Source organism: Oratosquilla oratoria, chromosome 7, assembly GCF_046742065.1.
Source record: "Oratosquilla oratoria isolate Oo_2021 chromosome 7, ASM4674206v1, whole genome shotgun sequence".
NCBI classification, from domain to species: domain Eukaryota; kingdom Metazoa; phylum Arthropoda; class Malacostraca; order Stomatopoda; family Squillidae; genus Oratosquilla; species Oratosquilla oratoria.
In genome coordinates this window covers 65,440,559-65,452,633 of record NC_134783.1, presented here as the reverse complement: position 1 = coordinate 65,452,633, position 12,075 = coordinate 65,440,559, and the positions used below count along the sequence as shown (strand labels likewise).

At 38.6% G+C, this 12,075-nt stretch overlaps 1 protein-coding gene across 1 annotated transcript; it reads right to left on the bottom strand.

The window, feature by feature from the left end:
• Positions 1–279: 279 nt before the first annotated feature.
• Positions 280–5,395, bottom strand: LOC143026831 (uncharacterized). The gene is made up of 2 exons (XM_076187609.1): positions 5,374–5,395; positions 280–1,502 (listed from the first exon to the last, which is right to left on the bottom strand). Exons 1-2 carry the CDS (start codon positions 5,393–5,395, stop codon positions 280–282), a joined length of 1,245 nt encoding a protein of 414 aa, XP_076043724.1.
• Between the last annotated feature and the right edge of the window lie 6,680 nt (positions 5,396–12,075).

Below are 12,075 nucleotides of genomic sequence, written 5' to 3'. Positions count from 1 at the left end.
GAGAACATTCACCAAGACCGTTCATGCATTTACCGCTATCCGTGGGCTTGCGATATACCGTAGTATTAAATTTGTTAGATGTCCCATCCACCAAAACATCTAGAAAAGGGATCTTATTATTAACATTGAGCTCTATAGAAAATCGTAGCCCTGAAATGGCTTGGAGATTAGATCTGAGCTCTTCTAGTAAATGCACATCAGAAACACAAACAAAGATATCATCAACATATCTCAGATATAAATGTGGTTTCGTGGTTAGGGAATGTAAGGCTTCAGTTTCTATGTGAGACATAAAGGCTTGAGCACAAAGGCAACGCCATCTATTTGGACAAAAAGTTTACCTTGAGGACATTTGAAAGGGGCTTCGGTAGTGCAAGCAAGAAGCATCTCCTTCATGATAGTTAAAGGCATTTTAGGTGGTGGTAGTGTCGGGTGATGGTAAACATAGTCGAGAATAATCTCAGTAGTTCTTAAAACTGGAATGTTCGTGAAGAGACTGTGGGCATCGAGGGAAGCCATAATTCCTACGGGGTTGTTACTCCTAAGCACATCAATGAACTCGTCAGTAGATCTGAGTGAATAAGTGGTAGGGATAAATGGGGTAATTATATTATTCAAACGCTTAGCTAAGGAGTATGTGGGGGTGGGGGTCTGAGAAATAATGGGCCTCAGAGGGTTACTAGCCTTATGGGTCTTGACATTACCATAGAAATAACCAGGGGCATAATCACAAGTAATCAAATCAAATTTTAGGTCACCATTAACAGCATTCACAACATTGATCAGGGAATTAACCTTAGATTTAAGATGACAAGTGGGGTTCCGGGAGATTGGTCTGAACTTAGAACGATCCTGTAAAATATCAGAACATTTAGAAAAATAGGTGTCACGGTCAAGAATGACATAAGACAAGGCTTTATCAGCTCTGCGGATGACGATGTTTTCATTATTACGGAGTTGCTCGGCGGCTTGACGCAGACGGGGAGTGAGAAGTCCAGGGGAATGCCGGTGTCGGGTTTTGGTACTTTCAGCCTGGAGTTGCTCCTGGAGGTCTGGGTCGACGGATATTTTACCTTCACGCTCCAAGCTACACAACCTATCATACAAAAGAGCAATTTGTGTTTTCTTATTAACAAGGTTAAATTTGGGATTCAGATGGCAATTGATCCCCAAGTTCAAAAATTCAACCTGCGCTTCAGTTAACACTTCACTGGAAAGGTTGATGAAGCTGTCCGAAGGTTTTGGGATAGCCAGCGGGCCACCATACAACCGTGACAGTTTCTTCATGATGCGAGTCTGTCCAACTTGAAAGTGGGTAGATACAACATTGTCAAGTGCGTTCATAGTACGCTGTCTCAGGTCACTATCCAGAGCGAGGTTGCCATAAAGGAAAGTGGTGTCCTCGAGCTCTGCACGAAGGGCCTGCAACTGGGACTTGTTCTTCTCCAACTGATCTTGCACCAATTTCCGCCGGAAATCATTGGTGAAATCTGTCCGCTGCACTGCGTGGTCGTGTAGGCGTAAAATTGTATATTTAGGGCGCAGATTCTCACTAATACACACGGAGTTAAACACGACAGCATTTTGGCACTGGTTAATCTTCTTACTGAGATTTTCAATTTTCCTCACAGTAGGTCTCATTTCAGGAGGGTGGGCAAATACAAGCCTTCCAAATTCTTCCATATTTAATTTAACGTTTCGACTTCAGGGAGTCATCTTCAGAATAGTTACAAGAGAAAAGTCACAATCTTCAAAGCTACATGATTCACAATTGACAATGGTGTACAGACAACATGGGTTTAAATATGGGCCTCTTGGGAACGGTGCATGGTTCGTGATCCGTTACGTAGCCGGACACTACGTCTTGGAAGGGAAGGGGGAGGAGGGGGGGAGGAGGAGGGAGAGGGGGGGAGTCAGGTAAGGTAGGTCTTCTCGCTGGGTCACCACGCTGGTCATGTGGGGGTTGGTGAGGTGTAGGAGGGGGAGGGGGAGAAGAAGGAGGTGGGTGTTGCTGTTGTTGGGCTGCAAATCTCGTGGAAGAATTAAATAGCGGGATGGCGGAAATCATATTACATTGAATATTAATAATTGGAGCTCTCTCCCTAATGTGGATGGCTTCAAGCATTTTTAGTTCCTTAATTTTGGCACAGTGTGCAACTATCCTAGTGTTATCCACGATTGTCTTCCTATCGATTAAAGCCTGGTGGTATTGGAGGTGGTGTTGTTTAATTGCTCCTTGTTGTAGATGTAGGGACAACCGTCTACTCAGTTGGCATGTCGTGAACCCAATGTATGAAGAATTACGAGGTGCGCAGCCCCCAGTTTTGCAGCGATATTCATAAATGACATTGGTTCTCGATAATATGCCACCATTGCCAGACAGATTGTTTTTCACAACAATATATATATACATATATGTATATATATATGTATATGCATACATATATATATATATATATATATATATATTAACCTTGATCTTTTTATCATGTGTTGGACCCATGAGAGACAGCTATTTTCCTCCCGGAGGAGAGCCCAGAGCTCGTATGACTGATCCATGGGGAATGCCGTGATCTTACACGCACACACACACCCAACTCCCCGCCCACGAGAGTTGGAGAAACGACTCGAAGCGCAGCGATACTGAAACTAATTCTGCCCGGGGCAGGATTCAAACCCGGACCGCTGTAGTGACAGTCGGGGACTCTTCCAAACGCTCCACAGAGTGTGTGTGTGTGTGTGTGTGTGTGTGTGTGTGTGTGTGTGTGTGTGTGTGTGTGTGTGTGTGTGTGCGTAGCGTCCTGATTACAAAGAATTACAAAGGCGGAGCATGCCGACAGGAGACCTTTTGATCCATATCTAGGTCGGATGCGAAAAAAAAAATCATATTAATAATAAAATAAAAAATAAAAAATATGATAATGTAAATAACAAATAAAATACATAAATAAATGCATAGGTATAGTTAAATAATAAACAAACAGGTAAATAGTAAATAATAATAAATTGACATATAACTAATAATAGATAAAAATCAGACAGACAAATGATAACAAAACAAAAACAAATAATATAAGATAAATTATAATCATTACAGCATCTTACTTAGGTATTTATCTAAATGATTCTTAAAGCTTTGAACTGAACTACATTGCACTACCTGTGCAGGAAGTTTATTCCATTCATTAACTACACGGTTGGCAAAGTTGTTTCTACCTACTTCCAAATTGAATCTATTTCCGGACAGTTTGAGACCATTGTTTCTTGTCTGATTCTCATTCAATGTAAAAATTTGGTCACTTTTGATGTTGTCAATTCCCTTTAGAATTTTAAAGACCTGTATCAAGTCACCTCTGAGTCTACGCTTTTTTAGGGAAAACAGATTCATATGTTTTAGTCGATTTTCGTATGATTTATTTTTGATATTTGGAATCAGTTTTGTGGCTCGCCGTTGTACTCTTTCTAATCTGTCAATGTCTTTAATGAGATTCGGTGACCATACGGAAACAGCATATTCCAAATGTGGACGAACTAACGATTTATATAGCTTGTTAATGAGTGATGGACATTTTGAAATCAAAAGATCGCGCAATCAGTCCTAACTTTCTCCTCCTATACTTAAATTTTGGAGTAAACTATTATATCTCCTACAGATACATATGTGCATCAAATAAGAAACTATCTGTGGACTGTCAACTCAAATTAGATGTCAGCAAGAGAAAATATCAAGTTCATAGCCATACAAATCACTATGGGTGTCTCATTTTACAATTTGTTCCTTTCACATTAAGTTGAACATTGTGAAGAGGAAGATTGCAGCCAACTCAGCTTTCCGTGCTATAGCTATCACATTGTTATAATACTCCTATGTACTTTATATTATCCAAGCAGGTGAAAATAAAAATTCAACAAAGATCATACACGTACACATGTCATGATAGGAACTTCCTACAATATTCCATTTACAGTATACTGTATAAATGTTTATATATATTTCTTATCCTTAAAAACACTGTCCAATGTAAGTGTATAGGCCCGTCCTCAGACATGTTCTCAATAAACTTGTCGTAACCCTACTAACCTCAAATTCCCTCAACAAGAGCTCACCCAGCTTATCAACGTGATGCATCCGCCATCCCTGGCTTCTAATCTAACGTCTTTGACGACTCACCCTGAAGTTCGGAAGAAAATGACCGTACCTTCAACACTGAAAAACGATTAATAAAACACGATGTCAATTGACACTGAAAATTATATCATCTAATGAACAAAGAAAGGGAATTCTACTATGGCAATGTATATTTCAATCATTGTTTATTGTATTATATTACTAACAGTCATATATATTAATTGCAATTATACATTTTTATCACAGGCTCAAACATGCTCGTGCCAATAGTTTTTCCAGGCACTTCTTGACTCCAACATCCAACGTCAAAACCTTTACCTCTGCTAGCAAACGACGCTGAGATATATACAGTACACGACGTAATGGCTCATCCTTTTCATTCACTCTGAAGAACACCAACTTATGTTATGTTTGAATAGTTACTCATTCCCCCAAGAATATCAAGGGCCAGAAAACCACTCAGTAGCCTGACAGACCAATGTATTGATGTATCTTGCGTTTCATTCACGTCATCAGACTCGTGATGGTCCTTTGACACTCAGACAAGATATTGCGATGTGGAATGAGGCCAGTAGAGTTGGACGCTCCTATCCATAGAAGGAACCATCGAAACACCTCCATGGGATTCAAGCGTATGTGCCCGCCACACGGCACTTGACCACACGCATAATAGAGAGGGACTACACGTCGCATCAGGCTTTATCTAAGCCCCACTAACCCTCCTAGATCGTAGACTTCCACAGATACAGAGACAGAGAGAAAGAGAGAGAGAGATGATAAGAGAGAAAGAGAGAGGGAGAGAGAGAGAAAGAGAGAGAGAGAGAGAGAGAGAGAGAGAGAGAGGGAGGAGGCGGAGATATATGGCATGGGTAGCTTAAATCATGCAAGGCCAACACGAGATTCAGTCATTGAAATATTGGTGGAGTACATACACATGTCATTTCGTATAATTAATCACAGAGAAACACCTGCGATCTACACATAATTTTGTTTTAGTTTTTCCTCTTGGCATCATTTAAAAGGAGGGTTGTATTGCAGGGAAGGCACTCGTAAGACTAGAGACTCCAAGTCCTTTCAGGTGAGATCGTTAGCTCTGTGAGCTAACTGAATGGGACATTGCAATTTGGTGTCTTTCCAGCTATGGCTCACGATCTGTCACTGGAAACCACAAATGCATTTGTAGATTTAGATCTGTTTTCCATGATGACCGGATTATCAAGTACCTTCAGTCTTGGTCTCATTACCTTGTAAATCACAATGGGACATGTGTGCCTACAATAGTCTATATAGCATACTCTTAAAAACCAAAATAGTTATGTTCATGCAATTTCGGTAGCATCAATATAAACTCACTTTTTGATTATTGTGTGTAAGAACGTTATTAAGCACGTGTATACTTCAAGAACCAAAAATTGCACATGTACACTTGGATGCATTCACATTTGGATGCACAAACATAACCAAGTCTCTCTCCGCTTCCCCACCACCACCAAAAAAAAAAAAAAAATGATAATAATAATAATAATAAAAAAGGTCATGGGTTGTTATGTAGGACTTCCTTTTTCAGCGTCGCTACCAATTTGTGAGGAAAAGATTTGCTGAAGACATCTGTACAAGATGGGCTCATCAAGAACATGGATACTTTTGGCCTTTTCGGTGAGTATTTGTCTTGAAATCACGAGCTCATTTTCTTGACTACGTATTCCTAAAACATGTAACCCCTTAAACCAGTGTGGTTATTTTCAAAATGTTGCAAACTGCAATAGCATGACTATTGTAAGGCTCTTTGGATGATTCAGACAAATTATTTGGTTGCGACTTACGTGCATATGTAATCGAGCTCCTACTAGAAATTCAGCGAGGCAAAATTTCAGTCGCTTAGCAGTAAAGACGGTGTCAGGCGTGAGTGCTCTTGAGCAACTATTAACTTTACACGTAGTTAATCAGCGCAATCACCTCGAATAACGAGAGATGACAGTAAGCCTGTACCATCAGCGGCCCATCAATAGCTTGCATGTAACTAAGTATGGGGTGGCTACTTCCCTGTAAACATACTATTATATTATTCTAACACACCTGTACTTTCGCAGATGTGTGTTGCAATGGGACTCGCCCAGCCTTTCCTGCAAGACGATGGGCGACAGGAATTAACTCTGGACATGGCTCCCAGAGATGGTGCAAGTAGTGACAGCAGTGACTCTTCAGACGGGGAAAGCAGCTCCTCTGGAAGCAAAAGCAAAAATAAAGGAAAACCTGGAAGTAAAGAAAGCAGTCCCTCTACACAGGAAGATAACAGCTCTTCTGGTGACCAAGATGATTCCTCGTCACCTTCATTAGATTACGATGAAGACGATGTCGAGAGAAACTCCACCCACTTTTCGCTTTCGTTTGGCATGAGTATTTGTGGACCCTCTAACATGTTTGGAGGTAACAACAACAATACTGGCTTTGGACCTGGCTGTGGACACGGCTGCGGATGTGGTTGTAACCATGGCGATGATGAGAGCGACAGTGACGGCAGCAGCGACGAGAGCGCGAGCGACAGCAGTGGCAACAACGGAAACAGCAAGAGCAGTGGTAGCAGCGGTGGCAGCAACGGGGAGACCAAGAGCAGTGGCAGTAACAGTGGCAGTAACAGTGGCAGCAACGAAAACAGCAACTCCGGAGGCGGAAGCGACAGCGGTAGCGCCAACAGCGAAGAGTAAGACAACGACAATCGTAACGACAAAGACGTCCAAGGCGCCAACGACCTTGACCACTAAAACAACGCAATGATACTAACGTCTTCTACCGAGCACTTTCTATCTACAATTCGGATCAATGCATTGTAATATTCACATGTCACTCTTAAAGTAGACTCAATACAATTTCAAGGCATGCTTATTCATATGATTGTCCTATTAGTGGTAATGTAGATGTTAGAAAAAGAGAGAACATTATTTGACCATTTGAAAAAATAGGCTTGGCGTATTGATATTGATGATGATGATGATGACGATGATGATGATGATGATGATGATGATGATGATAATGATGATTGATGATGATGATGATGATGATGATGATGATGATGATGATGATGATGATGATGATGATGATGATGATGATGATGATGATGATGATGATGATGATGAAGATGATGATGATGATGATGATGATGATGATGATGATGATGATGATGATGAAGATGATGATGATGATGATGATGATGATGATGATGATGATGATGATGATGATGATGATGATGATGATGATGATGATGATGATCTTATCTGACTGAAAAGGGGTCTGCTTGTCTCTATATTGTAGCACAAAGGAAACTGGTAGGACTAGAACAACTCCTGTTGTATTGAAGTGTTCCATGCTAAAGTTTCACAGTCCTGAGCAGTCTGGGTCTACAGCCGCTATGTCAACAATTGATCGGGTCGTAGCGCTTCGTCTTATTGTTCAACGTTGTCGTGTGTTTCAACATGCATTGTTGTAGTCTATGCTGATTCCCTGTGATAGAGCAAAGAAAAATTTCAAAGTGGGACGAATCGATGAAACTAGGGATTGTACTCTCTGTATATAAAGTCAAACTAAGTTGAAAGAGATAGAAGAGTTTGAATTTGGGTGTGTGGAGGGGAAAAAGAGGGAATAATAACGGGTTGAGGAAAACAAGGAGTGGCTATGCTGCTGCTAAGTGATGATATAGTAAAATGCGCAAAAGTAGTTGCCTACATATTTGTACATTCCCTCTTTTTGTATCGTGTTCACAAAGTTTAGTTTACGAACTGATAAACTACTTAACTCAGCTTTTAAGGCTTGAGATATGTAGGCATAGTATCGTTGAAATAAAATGAAAATATATTTTTCTCTAACGTCTTCCCTTACCAATTACGTTTTCTAACGCCTGGTTTACCATAGTTGATAATATATTTTTCGTTCTCTTTGAACGTTGTGGTGAAATAATTCCTGTCTGCTTTACCAAATATCACATGTGAGAAAAATAATCATATGAGGTGCATAGATAAAAAAACTAACGATTACATAAATATATTGACTGATTGATTGGATGAATAATTGATCAATAAATACATAAGACTGACAGCGATTGAACATATCAGAATTGCTTCCATGAAATTGATAGTCTCATATCCGTAGACTATAACCACATATAGCCCTTTTCATTTATCTGCAAAGTCCCATATACGTACACTACTGCTGAAATTGCCAATTAATTGTAAAAAATTCCTTTCAGACATGTACATAAAAACTTCTCATGATATTCGTATATTCACAAAAAATATGCAATGAAATATGGTGCTTTTTTTATTCAACATTGATCGTTTTTTTTTATTTCAGCTTATCTGGCCTAAATAACACCCACATTTCAACTTCTTGAAAATGATCATCAATGATTATAATCTAATTGACCTGAACTTTCTAGTTCAATATTTCTTTACTTTCCTTTTCATTCATGTTCATTAGTGTCGCATTCTAAAAGATATATATATATATAAATAAACACATAGATAAATAAATTCATTAAATAGAAATAAAATAAATTCTTACCTTTTTCTTTCTTTTAGAATTTGACACCAGTCGCATCAAAGGAATTCTTCCCTTGGTGGTATCCTACAAGAAACTTGCCTAAATAGATAAAAATGGAAAAGATTGATCAACTGACAGGCGTGAGAAAGTGAGAACGCACCAAGTATTCTCAAAGTTCTTCGGTAAAAGTCTTCTCAAGTCCTTTGTGTTGATATGAATAAGGTAAGATGTAAATGTGATCCTCATGACGAAAAAGACAATCGTTCAAACCTTTTTTTTTTTTCCTTTTTTTTCTCCTGTCTTTCCTTGTCAATTACGTTTTCTATCGCCTGATTTACCATGCTAGATAATATCATTTTCGTTCAATTTTCTCGCCCCTCTGCACGTTGTAGTCGAATAGTTCGTCATATATGTAAAAAAGAAATATACGAAATATATAGATACCTCCTGATTTTGACCCTCTCCACAGGTGCCGTCCCCGTCTTTAGTCATTCTTTTCAAGAGAGTTTCTCCTCTAAGACCATCTCAACTCCTTCAATACAACCTTATTGAATTATCAAATAAATAGATTGATAAACTATCAAGCAACTGAACATGCAATTTGATAAAAAGAAAAGTTACGTTTTAATCCTCTACTAAATTACCGACAACAGCTATGAAAGAAAATAGGTCAAATAATGCAACCATTTGCTAATTCTTTGTATAAAATTGTGCATTTCAGCAAAAACAGTCCTCAACACTCCTCATCACTCATTCTCGCTAACCGTTCGTACAACCTTGTCGAGCACTGTATAAGTGTACATGTGCAAATTTATGTTTGTCGAGCATACACGTGCTTGATAACACTGTTACACAAAAAACAAAAACAAAAAAAAACAGGTCGTTATTGATGCTACCGAAATTGCATGAACATAACTATTTTGGTTTTTAACAGTATGCTATATACACTATTGTCAGCACACATGCCCCATTGTGATTTACAATGTAATGAGACCAATATTCAAGGTACTTCATAAAAATCCGGTCATCATGGAAAACAAATCTAAATGTACAAATGCATTTGTGGTTTCCAGTGACTGATTGTGAGCTATATCTGGAAACGCATGAAATTTTGATGCTCAAGTCATTTAGTTTCCATAGCTAACGACCAAAAGGAAAAATAAACCAAAATTGTCTGTAGATCGCAGGTGCTTTCGTTTGACTAATTACATGTGCATGTAGTCCACCAATATTTCAATGATAGAATCTCGTGTTGGCCTTGCATGATTTAAGCTACCTACGCCATATATCTCTGTCATTCTACACCTCCTCTCTCTCTCTCTCTCCCCTCTCTCTCTCTATCTCTCTCTCTCTCTCTCTCTCTCTCTCTCTCTCTCTGTCACACTCTCTCTCGCTCTCTGTCTGTCTCTTATTCTTCCTCTCATTTTGTCTCGGTATCTGTGGAAGACTACAATCTAGAAAGGTTAGTGGGGCTTAGTCAAAGCTCGACGTGGCGTGTACTCCCTCTCAATTATGCGTTTGGTCAAGTGCCGTGAGGGCTTGGTGCGGCTGGCGCACATGCTTGAATCCCATGGAGGTGTTTCGATGGTTCCCTCTATGGATAGCAACGTCCAACTTTACTGGCCTCATTCCACACCCAGCTTATCAACATGATGGATCCGCCATCCCTAGCTTCTAATCTAACGTCTTTGACGACTCACTCTGAAGTTCGGAAGAAAATGACCGTACCTTGAAAACTGAAAAACGATTAAATAAAACACGATGTCGTTTGACACTGAAAATTATATCATCTAATGAACAAAGAAAAAGAATCCTACTATGGCAATGTATATTTCAATCAATGAGCTATGTTTATTGTATTACTAGCCAATTACCCGCGCGTTGCTGCGAGTTTGTGAATGATCCCTAACCTAACCATACCATACCTAACTTTAACCCTTAACCCTAACCAAAATATTTATTAAATGAAATATAGCTTTAAACACTCCCTCCCAGATGTGCGCTCCCCTACCCGAAGGTTAGGAAACCCAAGTTTGAAAATACATGCATACACAAACACAAATATCATGTGCACATTCTTTTGCGTGCGTACGTGAGTGTGTGTGTGAATTGACAATAAATACCTACATCTAAAAGGTGAAGAAATCTATCTGTTTCATTTATCTTCAGATTATATATGGTCATGGAGATTTATTTGGAAAAACCTAGGAAGAGTTTGTAAATAATAAATTTCTGCCGCACTAAAATAAAATGAAAATAAGCCATATTTCAACATTTGGTAAAATTATACAATCATTTTACATTTGCATAATTTTTTCTTACAAAAGCTATCATGGTTTGTAGCAACATTAATTTCACAAATATAAATAATATCTATGAACACATACAATGGTTTGTTTAATTATATTGATTTTTATGTTACAAAAATAATAACATTAAGGGGGAACTACAGTAGTGGCGGGTTCCCTCATTATAAACCACCTAACTTTAACCCTTAACCTTAACCAAAATATATATTTTTAATTAGATATAGCTTTAAATAATCCCCCTCTCAGGTGTGCGCCCCCCTCCCGAAGTTGGACAACCCTAGTTTGAAAATACATGCATACACAAACACAAATATCATGTGTACACATTCTTTTGTGTGCGTGTGTATGTGCATGTGTGTGTGTGTGTGGATTGACAATAAATGTCTACAGCTGAAAGGTGAAGAAATGTATCTAGTTTATTTATCTTCAGAATATATATAGTTATAGGGGTTTATCTGCAAAAACGTATGAGTTTGTGAATTAACTATTTTCGCCTGCACAAAAATTAAATGAAAATAACCAATATTTCAACATTTGGTAAAATTATACAATCATTTTCCATAAACATGCTTTCTTCTTACAAAAGCTATCATGGTTTGTGGCAACATTAATTTCACAAATGCAAATGATATTTATGGATACATACAATGGATTGTTTAATCATACTAATTCTTAAGTCACAAAAAGTACTACGCGACTTCAGGGGATACTACATAAACCTCCAACTTTAACCCTTAACCCTAACCAAAATATTTTTCTTTCGAAATGAAATATAGTTATACAAGTACCTGGAGTGATAGGGCATCACAATATATATGGCTAGGGGGGTCTATCTCTAAAACCCCAGGAGGAGTTCGTGCACAAACAAACAGAGGCTACTACTTTATCATAATAGATATTACTAATAGTCATATATACTAATTGTATTTATACATTTTTGTCACATGCTCGACCAAGCTCGTGCTAATAGTTTTTTCACGGCATTTCTTGATTCCAACATCCAAGTAACAGGTAGGAGACCCGACATATTCAAACGTCAAAACCTTTACCTCTGCTAGCAAACGATGCGTGTATGCGTTAGGATTAGAAATGGAGAGAGTGAAT

Bases quoted from the DNA above. Each gene is read 5' to 3' on its own strand.
- LOC143026831 (XM_076187609.1), bottom strand. From the start codon at position 5,395: ATGTCCCATTGTGATTTACAAG. The intron at 1,503-5,373 runs GTAATGAGACCA...ACGACCACGCAG, and splicing joins GTCCCATTGTGATTTACAAG to TGCAGCGGACAGATTTCACC.